General features: G+C 39.6%; 1 protein-coding gene across 4 annotated transcripts in view; it reads right to left on the reverse strand.

The window, feature by feature from the left end:
- The window catches only part of SYNE2 (spectrin repeat containing nuclear envelope protein 2), a 186,776-nt gene that overhangs the window by 40,624 nt on the left and 123,250 nt on the right, over positions 1 to 22,902 (reverse strand). For 3 of the 4 annotated variants that reach the window (XM_084288050.1, XM_084288048.1, XM_084288049.1), the window contains exons 80-96: positions 22,499 to 22,630; positions 20,288 to 20,484; positions 19,103 to 19,235; positions 17,986 to 18,168; positions 17,391 to 17,537; positions 15,520 to 15,696; positions 13,712 to 13,867; positions 11,955 to 12,104; positions 9,434 to 9,604; positions 8,577 to 8,710; positions 8,044 to 8,248; positions 5,858 to 6,037; positions 5,068 to 5,196; positions 4,559 to 4,713; positions 4,070 to 4,217; positions 2,747 to 2,841; positions 1,157 to 1,391 (exon numbers count right to left, since the gene is read on the reverse strand). In XM_084288050.1, the coding sequence (XP_084144176.1) occupies positions 1,157 to 1,391; positions 2,747 to 2,841; positions 4,070 to 4,217; positions 4,559 to 4,713; positions 5,068 to 5,196; positions 5,858 to 6,037; positions 8,044 to 8,248; positions 8,577 to 8,710; positions 9,434 to 9,604; positions 11,955 to 12,104; positions 13,712 to 13,867; positions 15,520 to 15,696; positions 17,391 to 17,537; positions 17,986 to 18,168; positions 19,103 to 19,235; positions 20,288 to 20,484; positions 22,499 to 22,630 (2,727 nt within the window). Of the gene's footprint in view, positions 1 to 1,156; positions 1,392 to 2,041; positions 2,215 to 2,746; positions 2,842 to 4,069; positions 4,218 to 4,558; positions 4,714 to 5,067; positions 5,197 to 5,857; positions 6,038 to 8,043; positions 8,249 to 8,576; positions 8,711 to 9,433; positions 9,605 to 11,954; positions 12,105 to 13,711; positions 13,868 to 15,519; positions 15,697 to 17,390; positions 17,538 to 17,985; positions 18,169 to 19,102; positions 19,236 to 20,287; positions 20,485 to 22,498; positions 22,631 to 22,902 lie in introns of those variants that run through there. The other variant, XR_014618494.1, reaches the window with a different exon arrangement.

The following is a 22,902-nucleotide window of genomic DNA, read 5'->3' on the forward strand; positions in this document are numbered from 1 at the left end:
ACAGTGAAACTACAGCAGCTAATCAAAGATGAAATTTTAGTTGTATGAGTTATTGAGAATAAAAAAAATTAAATTCTATTAGCATTCCATTAGCACCTCCAGCATCAACAGATAAAACAATTTTTTGAGAAACAACAGCCTTGTTAGTCATGACATACTCCAAGTTAAGGCATCAATTTTAATTTACCTACAACACAAATTAGTCTATAACAGGAGCAAATATGAGCATTGTTTCTTTCTGTAAAGCAACAGCAGGAGGATAAGGCAATTTGGAGTAGGAGGGAGAAGACATTCTGGCTTTTGTCACTAAGGTAAAGCATGAGTATTAACTTGTAAAATCTACTGAAAATCATCTTTACACAGTAGGAAAAAATAAAGAAATAAGTAGTGTTAGTGCCAAATGGAATACTGGTAATGTGTTAATTCATCAACAACAGGTGTGTGGAAACATGATAAACCTTGGACAGTACAAATAGAGGAGTTTAATAATAAATTTTGAAAGGTTTTAGGTTGCCTTAAGCAACCACCAAATTCACTACTAGTTTTTATTTTCTTATAAAAGACTGAGCTGTATAATTAAACGGTAAGCCAAGACACCCAAAATTAACAAAGGGAAACATATTTTCCACTGTACGTAAAATGCGTAACAAGCTGCTCTGAAGAACTGCTTCCTGGATCTGTGCATTCTGGAGCAGTGGTTCCAAGGACAGACCCCCTTGCAAGTGCTCTATCTTCAGTTCCTGGCACCTCCTGTCCATCCATGCACACGTGGGACCCATATGGCCTGTCTTGCCACATATGCACCTGCTTCCTTCAGGCAAGCTGCAAGGCCTGCATTCAGGACCCATGTCAACAAGATGCATGCACAGAGGATACCTGATGACCATGTCTAATCTTCCGAATACCCTGGATTTCTGTGTTTGTATCAATATTTTTAAAGCATACCAATTACAACATTTATCATGAAGTTTGTTAGTATAATGAGCCTTTCACAATGTCACTGTTTTCTCATCCATGCTTAGCTTTAAGAAAAAAGACAACAATTGGTTTTCCCTCCAAAAAAGAGGTGATTTAAAGCTTTTTCCCTTACAGACAGAAGTTAATTCTATCTGAGAAAAAACACAGATTTTAGATTTATCAGAAAGAGAAACAGTACCTTGAAATCCTGAATTAGGTTTCTGAGGTGGTAAAGGCTATAGCAGTCCTGGCTCTTCACGGCTAGGAGAAAGCTGTTCATATCATCAAGGAATCTGCTGAGACTCTGCAGGGAACTCCTGAAGATCTGCCACTGGCTCACAAGTCCATCGATATCTTTCTTCCTCTGCTGAACCAGTCGGATAACATTCTGCCACTGCTCTTTCAGCAGTGTGAGCTTGGAAATGAATTCTGTCCTGAAGACAACAGGTGATAAGCGTTAAACTACTTTAACCTTAAAACACTTTGGCTGTGTTTTCCAGTGACTGTTATGGATTTACATTTGCAGTATTGTAAAATTCCAATTGTAATACCCAACTAAACAAAAGATGCTATGCATCCATAAGCTCAGCTCTGCTCTACGCATTCCATCTTTTAAGAAAAGCAAAAATTTTACATGATACAAAAATTGACAATGTAAGTCATTCTTGCTATTGTGGTATAGCAACATATGTAGTACAGAAATCACAGAAACAATATGCACTAAACACTTATCCAAAGAACAAGAAGTGTGATAAGATCTCTCATGACATCGCAAAAATTGATTTGTGCTTTTACCAGGTTGTAATGGGGAGTTCAACCATCATTGTATCTTACAGCAGTAGGACATAACTGCAAAGTGAAGGGGCTCTGTGTTGTTACTGAACCCATTCAGTAAAGAAGCACTTTACTAACATGTTTAGATGATCCATCAGATCTGGATGGAATGGCTAAGACAGCCCCCCAACTATCCCTTCTGCTTCCCTGCAGGAGGCCACGGCTCCCAGATTAGCTCTTATACAAACAGATGTGTTTGTGGGGTTAGCTTCAACAAAAAATCTAGCAGCTTTGCTTAGTTTAGCCCTACCTTCCCTGGCATCTTTAAGCCAAGCTACACTGAAGTGGCTGAGGTGAGGGCAGTTTTGTCCTGCCAACTCTGTGGAAGCAGCAAGCTCTAGCAGAGAGGAGTAATGTCTTCACAGCAGAAATGCCTGAAGCAGTTGTAGCTCTGCTCACAAACATTATATGCCTCTTCTTACTCTACATTGATTAAGAGAAAAGTATAAGATCATAATAATAAAAAACAGGTTTAGTTCTCATGTATTTTGGATTGTATGGCCAATGACTTAATGCACTGTCATTTGAGCTAGCGGCAATGTAAATAGAGTCTCACACCTCTGCACTTTAAAAAGTGGAGAGGTCTGGGAAGAGAAAAAGGGACCTTTATACGCAGCATCCTCATTGCTCTCCTGCAAGATGGTGGATTCTCAACCATGCTGTTTTAGCAAATGCAGGGAAGCAGCGTACAAGGAAGCCTCGCAGCCAGGACCAATTATTTTTTTTTGGCAGAACATCCAGTTACTATCCAAAATGGAGTTTGAGCACCTGTGTTTCTTTCTCTTTGCACCTCCTCACACTTTTGCAAAATGTGCCAGGGGGTAATTTATAGAGCAAATCTGGTCAGGAATTCGGGTTTGCATTCTCAAGAGAGCAAATGTTCAATACCAACTCCAAGGAAGACAGCCTATTTACTGAATTAGTAAGATCTTAGGGAGAAAAACACATGGAATACCTTTTTTCTGCTTCTCCAGATTCCAAGAAGAGTAGAACTTTTGCTATGATAGAATTAAATGTCTGTTGATTTATGGAAATCTCAGTTTGCAGCATCTGAAAATACCATGAGAACAACAGTTTTAACTATCCATTGAATAACCTTTGCTGTGAAAGCTGGTTCTGCTCCTCTAGAGTGACAAAACTTATAATTTTAAATGATGAAAACTCAGTTATTTTCAACTGCTATCATCCAATGCATCCTAAAAGATTCCACACTTTTTGGATACCAGGGGGAAATTTTGCACCTATGTGGTAACTGAACCCAACAGAAGCTATATGTTACAGTTAGTTTGAAGCCTTAAGTTTGTTGGACTCATTCATGAGAAATGCAGTCTAGACAGAAACCCACTGGAAAGGTATAAAAAAGCTGCTATAAAGCTGTATTTACTCTTTACCACACTTGTTTTATAACTAATCATATTTCAGTGAGTGAGTTGATTTGGAGAAGTATAAGTAAGAGAGCGCACATAACTTTCTATGGATCCTAGTGAACATCATTAACATGCAGAGCCTTAACATCCAGTGGAATTAGCAGCAGTACTTATGGTGTTGTGAAGCTCTGGTCCACTGCAGTAGCAAAAAGCTCATCCTAAGAGTTCGTGATGTTAAGCATTTACATGATTTTTTTACCTCAATTCTAGCTGCTTTTCCATCTTCCTTGCACTAGGACAAAGTCTGTAGGACACTTTACTTGGGATTGCATCCACATGCTATTGCAAGTATGCAATGTATCCATCCCCTCTGAATGGGTAGCCATACATGTGTGAAGCACTCTCTCTCTCAGTAACAATAGCAAGTGCTTGGAAAAATGCCAGTGAAACAGATTTTCTATCCAAATCTAGCAGCTGGTCAAAAAGGAAATATTCTGTGAAAATGTTTTCTTTAAAATGCAGTCCTTCCAGAAACTGGTGAGGTTCCTGCCAGATCCCCAGTAAGCTGCCTAAGCAAGTTGCCATTGACAACAGGTGTCTGCACTGTGGGACAGGCACACAGGCAACTAACCTAAGGGCTGGAGAAGTCTTGGACTTCCATAAGGCAACACCTGAGGTTACATCTCTGAAGGTCTGATCCATGCAGAAAGCAACCCTTTCATTTTGGAAAATGATTTTCAAATTTCAGAGTCTTCCTCTGAATAAGTATAAGACCACATTTCTAAAGAATTAAATGCTCCGTAAAACTCTGCCCAGATCTGATTTCAGAGGGAGTAGCGTTTTCTAAGGATTTCCCATCACCTTCACCATTCAAAATATTTCCATTTTTAGAGCTGGCTTTACCGCTTTACCTCATATACTCTCTGTTGCTCCTGCAGTTCTTCAAATCGTCCTGGAATATTTGTCTTCAAGGCCTCTTTCATTTTTTCTAGGAAATTTATCCAGTTTTCACATTTCTGAAGGAATTTCTTTTCATCATTTTGAGTTCCCTCATGCACACTGTGAAACAAAAGAAACTATCAGAAACTATTTTGCTGGTGGTTGTTTTTGTTCATATGTTTGCATATAGTCTGATGTGATAGTTAGTAATACAGTAGCAATACAGTAGGGTTTTGCTTGGCATTTCACTACCTTCTTCACCTATGTTGCTTCGAATGACTTGGAATAGAACTACCCATTAAATACTCTGGGGAAAACTGGAAGGCAGAAATCCATCTTGGGAAATGTCCCTGAAAAAGCTGTGAACAGCTTGAAATATTTCCCATGCTTTAATTTGATTTTCATTTTTTCCTCACAGAAAAGAAATGTTTAGTAGTGATTTTTTTATTTACAATTCAGACCTGCAGAGTTCCAGAGCAGTTGCTGTTTTCTGACTCCACTGCCGAGTCAAGCTTTGCATTTTCTTTAGGGTGAAGTCACTGAGGGGCAGCTTAATGCTTGCTTCATTCAAACTCTCTATGCTTGGAGAAAGGGCAGCAAGCTCCAGTGTATGATTCTGGAAGTAAAAAGGTAAAGTAATCGCAATCAAAATGCTAATCCAAAGAAACAACATTTCTATGATAACAAAAGAAATAAAAAAGTTACAGTTCCCTTACAGGGGGCCCCCTTTTCCAACAGTATTAAACAGATACTCAAGAGCTGGTACTTGCAGATTCACTTTGTACCCTACATTTAGGGTGACTAGGTAGCTGCAGAACAAAGCTGAAGAAAAGTATCTCCCATCAACCCCAAATCCATGTGATTTTCCTCCCCCTCACGCAGTCTGTTTGTCCTGCAATGCACATCTAGAGCTTTTTATGTACTTAAATTCTATGGATAGCTAACTGAGTACTTAGGAAACTGAACATACCATGACCAGTTCTGAGTTGTCTGTTTCTGCCTCTAGATGGAGACTATCAAAGGCGTCTGTGCAGCTCTTGACATGACCCTCCAGAGTTTCAAGACAGTTCTTAAAATCCTCCAGTTGTAAAAGATTGAACTAGGACAAATATTGCATATTTACATTAATTATGAGTCAGCTTAATCTACGTATTTATTATAGAAAAAGGAGCAATAATAACCTCAGGAAAACAAACAAATGTTAAATCTAAATTCCAATGTATTTGTAACTCACTTACTGAACTTTTTCACTGTTTGTATTGGACAAGGGCAAAATTTAAGCCAAGGCAGATATCAAGAAGCAGAATCTCTAAATCTTGAGAGATTCATACATATATGAGTGCAAGAAATGTGGGCATCTGGGATACCTTTTTTGAAGATTTGGGTTGGTTTTAGATACATTGTGTTCATTCTTATGAAAGCAAATTGAAGCCCTTAGGTTTGTTCCAAAGCATAGATTAGGAAGTTTATAACATACTTCAAAGTTCATAATAAAAAATGTAATCATATGAGGATATCCCACTGCTTGGCTGTAATAGGTTCACTTACAAAGGCTTGTTACAGCAACTGCCTGAAGTTAGACAGGTAGGAAGAGTGAAACTCTTCACCTTTCCTTTTGGCTTCATGTATTATTTTCTTTACGTGGTCGACCGTACCATCAAATTTTATTTTACTGAAATTTCATTTCAATTCAAGAGCTACAGGGCTCTAGTGAAGAAGTTATCTCACATTGAGAGCTAATTTACTATTCATAACAATACCTCAAATTCATCTAACTTCCTCTGCAGCATCTTTTCCAAATAGGATGCTCTCTGGAGCGGTTGCAGCTTCTCCAGCAGAACGGCTTGTGCAGCTGTCCCAGCTTGCTGTTTTATCTGATCGGCCAACTCTGAAATCTGGGAACGGCATCCCACTATGTTTTGAAGGCCATGCTGTAAATTCTGATGAGAGAAGGAGAAATTAAAAAAAAAAAAAAGTCAGCAAATGAATCAGATCTTCATTCATGTGCCACTTTCATTTAGTATCTTTTGTTGCTGTAACTAAGCTCTTTTTGTCGATCTCCTCTGCGAGCCAAATTCAGTTATGGTAAAAGCTTCAGTCTTTTACTCAGAGGATAAAGGGAATAGCATCCATTGACTCTAGTGCTGGGAAAGGCACAGTTCAAAGTTCAATAGAACACCAGTGACTTCAGGCAGTGGGCTTTATTATTGCTACAGAAAAGATTAGGGAGAGAAATTAGAATATCCCTCTCCACAGACTTGATTTACACTAGCAGATGAAGAAACTGGCCCGTGCTGTAGATGAGAAATGGTATCATGATAAGAACATATCAGGGAAGGGGGGGGGAAAGAAAACCAAACCATTTTATACTTGTTCAATGTGCTTCATTATTTCTTTTGACCTGGACAAAGAATGGCCAGATGTTATCTTGAAATTCACTAAGTTCTACAACTGTCATTTACCTTTAGCCATGACTCACCCTGATTTTGTCACTGTATATTGTTTTTTCTGTGAGTAACGAACAAAGGTTTCTGGTTGATAGCAAAGAGCAGACATGCTTCCCTAAAGACCAATATGGCTCTTAGTTCCTGACCCCTGCCTTTGGAATGGATCACTCTGTAAACTACTGCTTTAGCAATTTATCAAATCATAGAAGCACAGAATTATTTTGGTTGGAAAACATGCTTAAGATCATCAAGTCCAACCATTACTTAACACTACCAAGTCCACCACTAAACTATGTCCCTAAGAGCTACAACTACACATCTCTTCAATACTTCTAGGAATGGCGACTCCACCACTTCCCTGGCATCCTGATTCAATACTTAACCACCCTTTCCATGAAGAAATTCTTCCTGACATCTAATTTAGACCTCCCCTAGTGCAACCTGAGGATGTTTTCTCATGTCCTACCACTTCTCGCATAAGAAAACCCATTTTGAGTTTTTACACTGTACATTGAATAGTGATGCCATGCTTAGTAGCTGCAAAACTCTTTCAAAAAAGTCCAGAAATTGTGATGCCTCTTTTACGTTTAGACATGTTTACAAATTTGTGTCACAGCCATTCACAGATCAGAAAAAAGTTTAAGGTAGTTCTGGTCTAAGTTTTGCTGCTGTCAGTTGTTTCTGACACAGAAAGAACTATACACATTCTATTTCCCATAATGTAAATTTTTTTAATTGGCCACATGCAAAATCGGATAGTTTGGATTTCTTCCAAATGGGTTCATAAAGCACGATGAATCATTGCTCTGTCCTGAAATAAGGATTATTGTATTTCTTTATTGCAGTCTGAAGAAACCAAAAATGTCAGAATCTAATGACAGCTTTGCTACCTAAAAGAGACAAATGTACCCTCTGGTCTCAGCATGAGTTCTCATTTACCTAAAGTCAGAACTGTCTGGAAGGATCTAATGAGCTCAGAAATCTGTGCACTTATCTGACCAGGTCAAAAAAAGGACCAAAATCAAATAAAAACAATTTAAAGAAGTCTGTATAAGACCTCAGGATGGTCTTATGTGCTGGAAAACCGGTCTTTTTTGTCAGCTATTGTTCTAATGGATGTCATCTTTCCTCACAAGCAGCGCCCCATAGATTTAAATAATTTTTGGTTTAATGATACTTTCTAACATAGGAATGATTCTTTGCAAAGCAGAAAGGGACAAAGATGGGAATATTATTGCTCCCCTTTGCTCTTCTCTCATCCTATGCTAACACTGTAGTATGGTTTGGCCTCAGAATCCCATCAAAGTATTTAAAGGAAACACAAAGGTGTCTGTTAATGGAAAAAAGTCAGATTTTAGGTTTTCTATTGACTGGACTTTGGGGGTTGGGGTAGGGGGCAGGGAAAAAAGAAGGTGTTCTTTTGATTTGTTGGGTTTGCTGTGTTTGCTTCTGTAAATACATGCTGGCTTGTATAAGGCAGCAGAAACATATTCATGCACCTTTATATCCTGTATCTTCTGCTTCAGGGTTTCTACCAGATTATCCTCAGGCATGTGAGCATCCAAGAGCTGAGTGCACTGCTCTTCATGCTGTTGTAACTTGGCTGCAGCCTCAGTACATAAAACATCAAAGGGCTCCCAGAGCTGCAGGATCGCTTTCGCTGTCCGTAGTTGATCTGTGATGTCTTCATTTACTGAGCTCCACCTGCCAACATATCAAATTGTAATAAGTGTATTTTCCTTGTAGATTCCCTTCACGGATCAGAATGTGATTTGGTGTAAGGTTCCTGGGGGAGTTTCCTTGCATTCACAGTCATGTTACTGAAAGCCAGCTGACAGCACCATTTTGTGCTCTGTGATCCATCACGAAACAAGCAGTAGCATCAGCTGCTCTTCACACAGGTACTCTTAGACAGCAGAGTATTGCTAACAGAGATACGGAGATTTAAAAACCTGACATATGTTCAAGTCCTACTGAGCAACTCTTATTTTTAAAAATCCTAATAACTGGGGGTCTTTTTTTGCAAGTGTACCTGGTGTTTGCCTCTGTGCACTTCTGGTCAATAATCTCTGCAAAGGATGGGGAGCAGTTCTTCTTCAGATTACTGGCAGCTACCTGGAACTTGGCCCAACTTTCTTCACTGTTCTCCAATTCATCTTGAAGAGACTGCAGAATGGATTATTGTAATTAGTTGTGGAGACAAATGACCTAAGCATAGCTTCCCCTTTAGGTTGGAAAGGATACGGTAGCGATAATGATACACATTTGCAGCACAGACTAAAATGCCCGTGAAAAACTTAACAGCTCATCCTAAAAATTAAAAAAATAAAAGAGAGGTGACATGGTCCAAATCTGAAAATTGTTCAAGCAGCCTATTTTAAACTCAGGTCATTTATTGCTCTTGAGGAAACAGCTCAGTTAACAAACACATTGACTTGAATTTATAAAACAAATTCACTAGAAATCAAAATGTCTCCTTTTAGGCTGCTGTTTCATGGAAATTTCTATTAGCAGTGAAGTTGGCTTGACAGCTCCTGTCCCCAGCTTTGTGTTCTCCTTCTTGACACAGGTGATTGCAGACACCTGCCATGGACCATATCTGGGATCTGATCCAGATTATAAATAAAGAGGGTGAAGAAAGTAAAGAGGTAACCCAGATCCTTCTATTTATTATTTGTCCCCAGCTAAGAGTGAAAAACTCTGGAGGTAAAATATAAGGTAAAAACAGAAGGTAAAAATAAATAAATAAATAGATTTCCACTGACTTCACTGGCACTACAATAAAGAGTAACTTCCTTGAGAAAAAAATGTGTACTTCTTTTTCAGTGCATTTTGTTTGTTTAAGACACAGAAGGAAGCACGGAATTAAGACAACTCCAGTAGATTTACCTGCAGAGTTTTAACCTGTTTTTTCAAAGCTTCCAATGACAGCACAGAAGGTTTGCACTGGTCTATGCAGTACAAATATCTTGTCATCATCAGGCTGACTTCTGCATAAATTTCATCATACACTCTCCATTGTTCCAGTATTGACTGCATAGAGGTCTTTAGCTGTGCAACCTGCAAACAAAACATTTTTTTTACTGTCTCACATATAAATCACCTTTAAACTGACTTAAATCTCAGCTCAATGCTCAATTCATGACAATCCACAAGAATTTCACAACTTGAAGTATTCTTCTACTTGGTAATGAATTGTGCAGGCTTCAAACTAAGCAGTAAATAGTATTTAGAGAGAAGTAAAAGAATTTGCTGGAAATAAAAATTTTACCTGATTTCAAGGTAGCACTTTTCTGCCAGCCACAATACTCCCCCTCTCCACCCCCCCCGCCAAAAAAAAAAAAAAAAGGGAAGTACTGAAACAATCTACAGCTTATTCTTTCATGCCAAAATCAACCTGAAGTAGGAGGAAGTTGAGAGCCTTAATATTCTTAGGAAGCAGACGGTTTGATCCACGGATCAAGTTTTATTTATTCAAAATTTACTGAAAAGGAGATGCTACTAAAACACTCCAGAGAGCTATCACCCCATGTATGCCATTGTGCTCTACAAATATAGGCCCAACAGAACTACAATCTAGGAACTATAGCATTTTCATACACAATAAAATGAGGAATATCCTCTTTGTTTACTCTTTGCATCTTTCATTATTACAATCACTTAATCTGCATTGGGGCATGCAAGTTTTCCATTTGCCACATACTGCTAGACATTACAAATACCAAACTGCAGATCTTCAGAGTAACTTCTCATTTTTACCTTTCAGTGTCAGGTAAGCACACAACACATGCCCTGGGTTAAACAAAACATTCATCTAGTTCAGTATTTGCTTTCAGTCATGCTAGTACCAGATGCTTTGAGAAAAACATGCAAACCAGAAAAGGAAAGAAGCATGTTTCCATGGGACCTGGCAAAGTCAGATGCCAGATTTCAGTTCTAACTATGCATCCACTCAATGGAAGATGAGGACTGTTCTCAACCACAGTGCATGTTAAATAGACTGCATTAATCATCGTATCCTACTATCACAGTTCCAGGCACACAGGAGTAGATGGATTAATCAACCTTATTCTCATTTGAATCATGGAGGTGGGAGGAAACTCTAATTGCTTTTTGTAGCCTGCAGCTAATTACTGCCCACACAAAGAAGATGGAAAGACATCGTGCTCGTGAAATGTCTCTGGGCCACAGACTCACAGTCTCAAGATCAGCCTACAGACAGTACAAGCAAGGTATCACACCTCTTGAGACCTGTATTTGAAGTCACAGCCTGGCTCCTGCTGAGGCCAGTCAGCCATGGGAAGAAAGCTGCACTCTGCGTTTCATCACACATGCAGACAACTAGATTGTAAGAACAATCTGCAATTTCTAATTTCAATACTTAAGTCACAAAAATACTAACATTGTGACTAATTAGAAAAAAGCACTAGGCTGCTTAATCCTGACAAATTCAACTCCCCAGCTCTGCAACAAAATGAAAAACTTTCCTTTTCCATCATATACACATACAAAAATCTCTCCGTTTTCTAGCTGTGGAACAGCCACATGATCTCTAAACATAAAACAAGAAGGAGTAACCTCATCCTGGACTGACACCTCATGTGGAAGCGTTCAAGCAAAAGGGCTCATGTTTCACAAAGTTCTGAAGAATAAAAGCAAAGTGTTCATAATAAAAAGTGTAAGGGAATCTTAACTACAAATACAATCACTGGATCACATATAATCCTCTCCAATATATGGCTATTTATTATCACAAATTCAAATCCTTAACTGTAGTCATTATTATGTCCTCTGTGTCTGTCAATTATATCTAGATAGAAAAGATCAGTTTCAAATATAAAGCTAATATAACTACATATGCAGACTGCTGGGGAGCCAGTTTGCATGCAAAACCAATTTGCCTTATCTCTCCTTGAAGCCTCTGGGGACTACGTAGGGTTTGAGATATGGAAAGCCATCCCTGTTTATAGAGGAAAGAGTAGCTGAGAAGTAGAAAAGCTCCAGTGAGAATGGCAGAGGTGTAGGCAGCTTCCACTGGCATACTCCAGAGGAAGAAGGCCAGAGTATTTTTTTGAAAAGCAGATTGAGTCAGAAAGCTTAAGATGTCCATTTTTAACTCAACAGAAAAATACCAATGCAATTTCTTTATTTTCTTAAACTGCAGGTGTAGGTCTGTCCTTTCTTCCCCTGTATTCAAACCGCTTTGAAAGTGGACTTTTTCTCACTCTCATCCTTGGACACATTAACTTTTGGCATGGCAGAGACTTAAAAGGAAGTTCTTAGGAAGGTTAAGTTCAAGAATACTTAACAATTTTTTTGCACCAGCTCCTGCCGTTTCATGAAGAAGATTAAGAATACTGGTGGAAAGAATATGTATGTGAGGAAATCTGAATGTAATCAAACCCTTTACCTGGCTGACAACGTTGTCCCTCATTTCACACAGCTCAGCTATCCTGAAAGGCGCAGCTTCTGGGGATTGTTCTGCACTTTCATTTAAAGCTACAGTCTGTTTGAGCTCATCGAGCATTTTGGATTTAGTTGCAAGCTGATTTTCTAGGTCCTAGATGAAAAAAGAGAGAGAAAAAATGAAGATAAATAAGATCTTTTAATGAGACTATAGAAAAACTCTTCTATATGAGGAGTTTAGATAAACATTCCTTCTTTAAAACCAGCCCCTCCAGCCATACATCACCACCACCATTTTACAACTGATTCAAAATGACTTCTTTACAGGTATATAAAATGACAGCAGCTGCTTTAGGGAGTCTCCTGCAGCTGGAGCTAGAACCAGTCCATTTACTGTCAACATAAGCACTGGACATCATGCCTGGAAATGAAATCTGCAAGAGCTAATTCCTCAGCCACTACGCAGGCCTCTCTGTACCTCTCCAGACATAGAAAGTTTTTGCATTAATGCAGGTCAACTTTTCTTCAGGCAGGTTAGCGTTCAGGTCCTCCTCTGCTCCAGGAGACCCAGGAAGATAGGAACTGACATTGCAATAGGAGAAAAGTACCCAACACCCTAAAAACTTCTAGAAAGTTATCTTCTGCTTGCCTGCTTAGTCAGAGACTTTCTCTCATGGGAGAGAAACCACTAAAATAAATGCTTGGAAGAACAACTTCCTCAACACAGTCAGCAAGGTTCTTAGTCTTGACATGCTGGATAAAGCTCATCAGCGACTTTTTCACAACATGAGGAAATACTCATACACACTACGGGCATTTCCCTGTAATACAACACATTAAGTTATGACCTTTTCCCCGCAACTACTGTCCCCAAAACATAATCAAATTTTGATTTCATTTTTATTGAGCAAAAAATTGTAATTAAACATCTTAGCCACCTGCATCTCAGCACTGTATTTTGCTGTGAGTAGGGTGGTATTTTAGTCAAAGATACCCCGTGCCTTTCTTCCATTTTGACCCTTCAGTGCATTTCAGAGTGCTTCAGGGAGACGAGTAACTCAGTGTATAACAGAACACTCTGGGGAATAATAGCAGCCTACTATGAGAGAGAGACATGTAACCATGGAAATGAAAGAACAAATATTCAGTGTAAAAAAATAGAAATGGAATACTGTACTGAACGAAAACAGCAGACTGCCAGAGTAATAGGATTCAGTTATTAGCTGGCTGCACCTGTTCTAATTTTGAGGGAGCTGGTGCCTAGAAAAATTCAACAAAACCAAAGTATACCTAGATTCTTGAGGCTGGTGCACAGAGATTACATTCTAGGCCTGGAGTGTGGACAGTTACTACTTTTCCAAATGAGACTGTGCAGTTCCCACAACACAACCACCACAGAGCTCTTCAAATTAATGGAACTAGCTTTATCCATAGCTGTGTCGAACTGAGAGAACTCTCTCTTTTGAAGGCATCTCAGAATATGTTCTATAATATTGCTACACGTTCCAAACACCATGAAACAACAGTAGGTGTGTCTTCAAAGGGAGGAAAAAACCATAAAATAGCAATTCACATCATTGGTGGGTCTAGCTCTTTACTACCAAAACTTACCATGCTTTGAAGTTACACCATATTACTCTTCTAGGAAACGGCAACTTCTTTTACATTTTTTTCTGTTAAAATCTGTGCAGTTCTTTAGGCTGGATTCAGCAAAGTGTTACACACGTTTTGGACAATAACAATCCACACATAATGCTTTACCTTGCAATCATCTAATGTGTTCTGCGCAGAGATCAGACTTTCTGGGGTTTGTAAAGATCTCAGTCGATCACTCTGAGCTTCCAGCCAGTTGTGTAGAGTCTGTGCTTTGTTCTCATTTTCAGTAATATCTTCCAAAAGGTGTTCCAGGTCTTGTATCTGAAAGTTACAGAAATATTTTAACTTACTTAAATCTATAGGTGGGAAGAAACAGGGTTCCCCCTTCCATGACTAAATTTGAGGTTACAGTATTTTATCTAAATAATACTTTGAATATAAATGTAAAAAGTATTTTGAATATAAATGTTTTGAAAGGGAACAAGGTATTGTGGGATCTGAAGCTGGCAGCCTGTGGATCTGAGAAGTTGGGGGCCTTGTCTACCTGGGCAAGATCATAGAGAGTATGAAAATCTCATTTGCCCTAAAACCCACTGACAAAGTTACTGATAAGCAAGGGAAAAGTCTCGTATCTTCAGTCTTAGCCCTGAGAATCCACTAAATACTAGAATGCAGTTCCTTGAAAACAGAGAAGATAACTTTTTATACCACAAAACTTTCATCACTGTGCAGGAACTGAGTTTTCCACTTGGAAATGTTTCTGGAGACATTCCCAGTCAGAAAAAAATTGGGAATATTCTGTTTGATCAACATTTTTTGCATCAGGGAGAGCAGCTTCTCCCAGTGTCCTGCAAGCTCAGAAGAGGAACAGATGAAAGAGGAACATGGTACAAGGATTCCGTTTGCATTTTTGGTTGCTTTCCCTAGTCTTTTCCATGCTGCATGAGTCACACTGGCTTTTCTAGGCACTGGGGCACCCAAGCACTGGCATTTAATTCTGGATGCAGGGATTATTTCTAGCCTCACCAGAGCAAAGGCACTCCCAGAAACGTATTTTCTACAGAGAAACACAGAAGATGCACTGTTATAATTAGCCTGCACCTTGAATTTGCCTATCAGCTGCTGATCTTCAAAGCATTCCACTGGGAAAGCATTTTTCATTGCTGCAGAAGGAGGACAAAGACACAGAGCTACCTGTTTCCATTGACCCCTGAGGGATGGAGCAGGGCTGGGAACAGACCTCCAGCTGTGCCTTTTCCAGCACCGCCATGCATTTACATCTGAACTGGGCTGTCAACTTTTCTTAATAATTACTTTTTAAGCAAATCCAACAGCTACAACAGGAAAATGGGTGGTGGCTTAATAGATCTGTATTTCTCATTCCCATCCTACGACATGTGGAGGGGATGTTTGCTTTTTTGGTGCTGTGTTTGCTAAGCAGGGTTTGGCTGTTTGTATGAACCAGTGCAGTTTACCCTCAGTTCCACAAACCACCCAGTGTTTTCTCCCATGAAATTTTTAATGCCACAACTTTTTCAGGGTTCCCCTGCAAACACTATTCTGAATTCTTCCTTCTTCATAATTTTATCATTATATTTGTTGACACATCATTGATTGCATTTTCTTCATCTGAGAAACCTATTTTTCTCCACCTAATATAAACAACTGGGGTAAATCCTAGGCTGTCCTCAAGAGCAGAGTTTGTCTACTTTCCATTCTTTCAAGTTACAGGGAAGTTTGCTCTCCCAGACCTTAGTTTAGGTACTTGGACACTATCTGGTAGCTGATGCACTAGACTACTCCATAGGCTTCCCATGAGACAGCAGGATGGCCAAACAGCAGACAGCACAGGGAATCTCACTGTGTTTAGCACTGTTTTCAGGCTCAGGGAGAAAGGCTGCTTGCCAAATACAGAGCACTGGCACTGGCAAGATCAGAGTTGCAGGAGAGAAAGCAATGAAATGCAATCAAACCTTTCTGCTCAGAGAAGCCTGCAGCCCGTGCCACCGCAAGTTCATCTCTCCAAGACACTCAGCAAATTCTGTCCTTTCGTACCGCTTACTTTCCACATCACAAGTGCTCATTTGCAGGAGTGACTGGTTAACAAAATCTACCATCCATTGTTTAAAGTTCATTTCCATCATATATTCCTGGAGGGATTTAAAAATAAACAAACAAACATACATAAAACAATTAGTTTGGCAGTTTTAATCTGATCAATTCCAATAATGCTTTGAGGCATAGTTATGAGACATTCATGGCTTATTATTTTGATCCGTGGCCTAAATAATTTTTCTGAAATGGATCTGACCAGACATGGCTTTAGGATTGATTCTCCATTTTTACCGTTCTAGATTTGTGTAGCTATTTCCATTCACTGAAACTTTTGCAGAAAATCACTACCATTACATTGGTAGCTAAAGATAAGAACAAGCTAATGCCAGTGCAGGAATAAAACCTAGGGGTACCAGACCCAGTATTTTATCCATTAAACAATACCATTACACTGCCACGGGTCCAGATTAGGCTAATACCAAGGCCTTTCTACACTTGTGAGAGTCATAAAAGCATGGTGCAATAAGAGCTTGTGCTCCTTAATCAGAATAACTGATATCAGAACAAAATATCAGAATACCTGGGAAGAAAGTGTCCTCCAGTAGCAGTGGCCTTGCCTGTAGAGGCAAGCCAGAAACTATGCACACAGCGAAAAGGATTAAAATTTTATTTTTTGAAGGTCTTTTAGGGCAGGGAGATGGCTGAAGGAAAGAGATCTTCACTGTATCTAGCAGTATCCAAAAAAAAAAGCCATCAGGCAGACCTCCAGTAGAGGGACAGCCTTAGCTGCTTCCTTTTGGGAATTTGTGACCGTTACCCCAGCTTTCTCCTCAGCATGCACATCCCTGCATTGCTTGCAAGTGCAGAAGGCGCATCTACAAACTGATCTCTAAATATCCAAAGGGTTAAAAGCAGCACCTCAACATTTCCCAACCTGCAAAACCAACTGATAATGAACAAAATGCTAAATATCTGCTAAACTAAGGTACTTTGAAAGAAATGTATACTTTGACACTTGCATCATGTGCAGTATAAAAGCATCTGAGAACCACAGCCACCATAGGCTGGCAAATGCTTTACAGTCGGAGCGCAGAGGACCACTTGGTAGTTCCACAAGGCCAAAACAAAATAGATCTTCATAGCAATTTGTGCCTTGAGGTTGGGCTCTTGGACACCTACGGAGGTACAAGAATGGCTTGAACCCTTCCTGTGGCTCGGGCAATAAGCCTCTGCCACTGGAGCTTTAGCATATAAACTGAGCCAACAGCCTGCTCTAGCATCTCTGCAGAGACATTCATCTGATATCTTTCCCAGCAGGTTATTTCTTTTGATGAAACATAATACTCAAAATCCTTGTTCTCTGGCTAAATGGATGCTGACTGTGGAGATCCAAAATTATGAGATATTCCTTGTTGAAAATGCAGACTAAAACACAGCACAAATGCAGAGACTAGCTTCTTAAGTAAGCAAAGCTTTCCTACTCAACACATCTGGTAACCTGAATGTAAGAGAGAGAATGAGTGAGACAGATGGGAGTGAGACAGATGGAATGGAATGAGGAAACAGAGAATACAGCACAGCTGGCAGTAGCTGTGTCACAAGGCAGACAGCATTTTGTGTGGCATGGAAACAAAAGGGTTTTATAACAGAAGATGTTAAAGTACCTTTGAGGCTGTTTGGGGAACCCTGAGCGCAGGGGTAAGGATATAACAGTGCCTACAGGCTGTTTCCACGCTTGAGACAGCAAAAGAATCGCAAGTTAACCCTGGAGTTTCAGCTTCTCATTTACCTTGTACTTCTGAAGGAGACTTCTGACATGGGCAGCACTGCTTTGTGAATTTACTGATTCTTCGTGTCCCTTCTGTTGTTCCACATGGTCCAGCCAGGTCATTAGCTCAGCAATAGCTTCCCGTGAAGAAAGTTTTTCCATTTGAAGCTAGGGGTAAAGCACATAATGAACCCTCCACATTCTGCTTCTTAGAAATATCAAGAAAGATGACATCTGTATTTTTAGGAGGGCTCAGATCTTATAATTGCAATTATCAGGGTATGAACTTGAAAGTGAGTTCTGTGCTCCAGAGGGGCATAAGACTTAAATTTTAAAAAGTTAGAGAACTCAGAAATTTGAAATAAAACCATTTCTAATTGTAATGGACTTTCATATAAAAGTGCAGAGATGATAGATATGTGCAAAACAGCATAGACAGAACACTGCAATAATTAAACAGCAGTATAACGTTGGGGATATTCTGAAAGCAAGACAGACAGTTAATTAACAAAGAGGTGCTTTGCAGATATCACACAGCAGCCAACTGAATGCCAGTAGCAACATTTTAAAGTAATTATTCAGCTCGAACTGAGAGATGGCAGCAGTTTCTCCTCACCTGGTGAAGCTTTTCTTGGATAGCTGGGAGCTGCGTAATCAGTTCTCCCCATTTTTGCTCGAACTTTGCCAAAGATGACCTAAGTGCTGCAGTATCAGCTTGCTTCACGTGAAAGAGCTGGTTGGCAGTGCTCACCACAGAAGACTTCAGGGAAGATTTTTCATCAACTTCCTTAGAGAATGTCTGAGGTGCATGGGAGAATTTTAAGAGAGGATAAATATTTATACATCTATTTAAATAAAGAAGACAAACCAGGTTTTCAAGTCACGGGATGAACTGTTTCAACAAAAGGATTTTAGCAAGTTTGTAAAGTTCAGAAAACCTAAACTCAACATGTTTTGGCATTGTGTAAGGTCCTTTTCTGCCCATCTAGATATAATGCTGAATACTACCTCTTGCTCTATAGGGACTGGGAATATCCTCATTTCCACACAGTGGTCAAGGGAGCAACCTCAGTTCTCAAGTCTCTGTCCGGCTCACACCTACGTGTCCACCTTTCACAATGCTTTGCTTTCCCACTGTGCAAGACTCCCTCTGTCAGGTCTCGCATTGGGGCTCAATCTCCTGGCTAGTCATATGAGGGGAGCACAGCACCAGAGAGCAGGCAAAGACATGAAATACAATTCAGAATCTGCTTTTTATAGGGTTTCTCTTCCCTGACTTTGGCTGACCAACCCCACAGACCCATCCACTTCATTCCTGCTCCCTGAGTCCACCTCTGCTGGTAAATGGTCTATCAGCTGGGCTGACTTGCTGTATCTGGTATTTGGTATCAGTAGCAAGAGAGAAACCATGCTATTATGCTATGCATGCATAAGAGATCCTGGCTGGGCTGTGATATGTTGCAACTGGGAACTCTCTATGAGAGGATCCCATTCTGGTTTATGCACTCTGGCTGGCCTAACTATCTGAAAGAAGTTTTTTTGTGGCCTCCCATCCTCCTGGTTCCCCATCCAGGTAATGCAGTATCTTTGGGGCATGCAGCCATTTTGTGTCATATTCTGCAGGCAGCTTCTAGTCATGGCAAATACAAAAAAAAGTCAAAAGGGTCATTTTCCTGGCAGTCATGATATATCATCTCAACCTGGTAGGATAACTGGTAGGATAACAGACTTACAAACAAGCTGTTGATGTTATCCCTGATGGTGGGAAGGTCTTGTGACACACTGAGAGACTGCTCCTTCCAAAAATTCATTCTCTGCTGAGCAGAATCCAGCCATTTCATTAATTCCTCTGAGTCTCTGTTGTAGCTAAAAGGAGAAAACAAAACACACAAACATTTATCTCCTATCTGAGTCTGGGATACGTTTCTCATCCTCCAAGTTGTTATCTTTGTGAGAAGGTCTTCTGACACCTATGCAGCTACATAACTCTTATGGGAGCACAGCACCAGCACGGGCTGATGTGCAACACAGCAGTTCTGCAGCAGATACACAAGAGTCTGTCCCTAGCAGCTCTTTTCAGTTGGTCTGCTCTCTCTGAAAACATCCTCTTTCCATATTCACCCAGCAGATGTTAGGACAAGCTTACGTGGGTGAAAACAGTTTTGCTGGTAGTCAAAATCACTTGCACATACTGCAAGATATAGTGCAGACAGAACACACAGCAGGACTAAATACTAATAAATCCAGGAATGCTTCATCTCCACCACTGGTCCAGGCAGACTGGGCTCAGAGCACACAGACTGGGTGCAGGGACTGCTGTGCTTGGTACATTGCCTGGTGGACGGGGTTGTAAAGCTCCAGACTGCCTCCACCCAAACTGCCAGGACTGCAGCTGACAGTTGGCTTGGGCCTTGTGAAAGCACAGAGCATACCTGGGTCTTTCCCCCTCAGGGAGCTCAAAACAGCAGGGTGAGGCAGCATTTCTACCAGGTCTTGAGAGTTTATAAGGGGGATCGTGTACATGCAGATTGGTGCACTATGCCTTTGTATGGGAATAAAGGCTACTTTGCATTCATAACAAAAATGCTTATGGCAGCAGGATAAGAGCTTCTGTTAACACTTTCAGTACAGGAACTGCAGCATGATGCAGCTAACTCTCCTAGGTACTTTGCAATGATAGCAATCAAAACAGCATTCCCACAAAACTAAATGGGAAGTGAAGCGAGTGCAAGAAGATCGGCTGTGTAATACAATACCACTTTTCTGATCACTACTGCTTTTTCTTTTTTTTTGAGTTTTAAGTGAAAGGCAGTATAACATTTATTACTTTTATATCAATATTTAGAAAATGCAACTATAGAATGTTACAAATTAATTTCTAGCTGATATCTCAAGTTGCATTCTGAGTTATAACCCACCTGACCAAGAGCTGGAGTAATGTTTGAAGTCTGTGTAGTTCATTGCCAATTTTTTTGGTTAAGGACAACCACTGCTCTTCCAGCTTCCGAATCTGACTTGTGATTTCTGGACAGCTTACTGCAGTCAGCAATTTCTTCCCTTCTTTCACCATCTGGTATAGCCGGGCATGCTTTCCATCAACACTGCTTTTGATTTGCTATCAGAATATGGGAAGTTTGCAAAATAATAACATTTTAAAAATCGAAAACATGGCTAGCAAAATACATACCATTTGCTCTAACATCTTAATCTCACATTTCCTCTGCCATGTATTTCGTTTTCCATTACGAAGCAATCTGTACTTCAGTACATGTAAAAGGGATATGGTTTATTTTTTTCAGTTCCCTCTCGATAGATCAAAAGAGATCTCAACATAATTTTATGCATTAATCAGAACGATTGATATGATTTTCTGGGCCTTTTTGACACACATAAACTTCAGGCTATGGATGAACCATATCTATCAGACCTGGCTGCATTGTCTGAACATATAATTGTCCCCAGCAGAAAATTATTACCCTCCTGTTCTTAGTAGGGCTTCTGTCTCTATCCTATTTTTAAAACGTTGCCAAAGTTTTGAAAGAAGCTGTTGGGGTAATTACTGAATAATGGTGGTAGGGAGAAATGAAGAGTGAACAGTGAAGACATTGAGTCGAAGTCATAAGAGTGGCTTGGATTGCTCAGAGAGCTGAATAAAAACAAAGCATCATTTTACCATTACTACACTTCACTGGAAATTCAAAATAAGAAGAGGGAGAAAAAAAAAAAAGAAAAAGAAACAGGAAGTAGATCAGCCCTAGGGAGAAGGCAGAAAGGAGCAATTGTATGATATGCAAGTTTCTCAAATCTCTCCAGACAGAAGTGGTTATACAATATTTATTATTAATAGGGATAATTGTCTCACAGGAATTAAACCCCAGAGAATTTTATTCTGCTCTGTCCTTGAAACTGCAAAGCTCCACGGCTGGGAGTCATCCCAGAAGAATCTTCTAAAGCCTTACTACTTTGTTTCTGATGTCATTAAAGTAAAATAAAGACTTAAGAGTGAACGGCTAGTTAAGAACTTACGAAACAAAGGAAAGCAAACAACTTCACAGTGAATGGCTATGCAAATATTATATGTCTCCCATCTCACTGTGACAGGCATCTAAAGCACCCGAGGGCCACTGTGATTATTATCTACTGCTGGTTTATTTCAAAAGATAAACTGTAGCTCAGAATTCTCTGGGAACATCCAGTAATTTCTTTTATGCAGTCAACTACATTAAATCACAGTAGTTCTTTTTGTCTTTAGAGTCTATGAATCTAAATATCAAACTGGACTTATTATAGACACAGAGACTCACTAATTCCAAAATTTCCAATAGAGTAGGTCCTCTGAAGACAAAAAAGGTCAAATCTCTGAGGAATGCAAATCACTCTGAGGATACACCACTTTATCGAATATTTTTTCTTCTTAATTTTATAAAACAACCATAAAGATTGTTTTTATATTTTATATGTTTTAAAGATAGATCAAATGTTTCAAACTGGACTTGATATTCTAAATAAAGGTATAGATCTGCCATCAGAGCTGCAACTGGGAACAAGCCAGTAGCCTATTTGCCATTCTCTACAAAAGGAATTTATTCTCTTTGGTCAGAGGGAAATCGGGACGTTTCATTTTGAATAGTCAGAATTTTAGAAGGAGCTGTTAAAACCAGTAGGCCTTCTATTGCAACCAGGTGTACAAATATTTGAAGGCACTGGTTTGATTCTCCTCTTCCACAGGTTTTACATCATGGCAAGAAGATCATTCCTGAATTACAGAGAAGTGGCTCCGTGTTCATCCCAAAGTCCTTGTGACTCATGTAGCCTGTGTGCCATTTTTTCATGCTGCTCTGCCTTTACGGACCATTCCCAAGTATTTGCGTTTAAGACCAAGTTCTAAAGCAGCTATAGTCATTACTCCTACTTAGGTGAACTTGTAGACCATGGCTGAAATTAGCTGCCCAATCCCTCACTACTTTTAAAAAGAACATGGAAATTTTCAGCATGCATCCACACACAGACACGGACACAAAGGAAACAGTGCCCTGCAAACTGGCATCTCCTCATATTCCAATTAATCTTTCTTTCTAGCCCTACAGATCCACAAAGATAAACAGTCAGAGAGGCGGACACATCAATACCTGGAGAAGTGCAATCCTTTCCATTAATCTTTCTTCTGTTTCTTCAACCAAATTAACAGATGGCAACGTAGAGTTAACTGCCTCTAACTCCTTACTGAAAGCTAGGCATTCATCATCAAATTCTGTCCATTCCTAAAATTAATATAACACATATCATTAATATAACACATATCTATCTGTGCATTTTTGCTATGTCAGACTGAGACTTTAATGCTTATTCTAGCATCAGTAGCTCTTGTTTCAACGAAACAGAACACGTAAACAGATAAGTCATATGGAAATATTAAAGTGAGATATGATTTTATCACAGATGAAATAATTCACTGAATAACTTCAAGATTTCTAATTTTAAAGAGGTACACTTAATTTTTTGTTCTTTAGTGGTGTTTTTAAATCATTTTTCA

Source organism: Netta rufina, assembly GCF_964035555.1.
Source record: "Netta rufina genome assembly, chromosome: 5".
Classification (NCBI taxonomy): domain Eukaryota; kingdom Metazoa; phylum Chordata; class Aves; order Anseriformes; family Anatidae; genus Netta; species Netta rufina.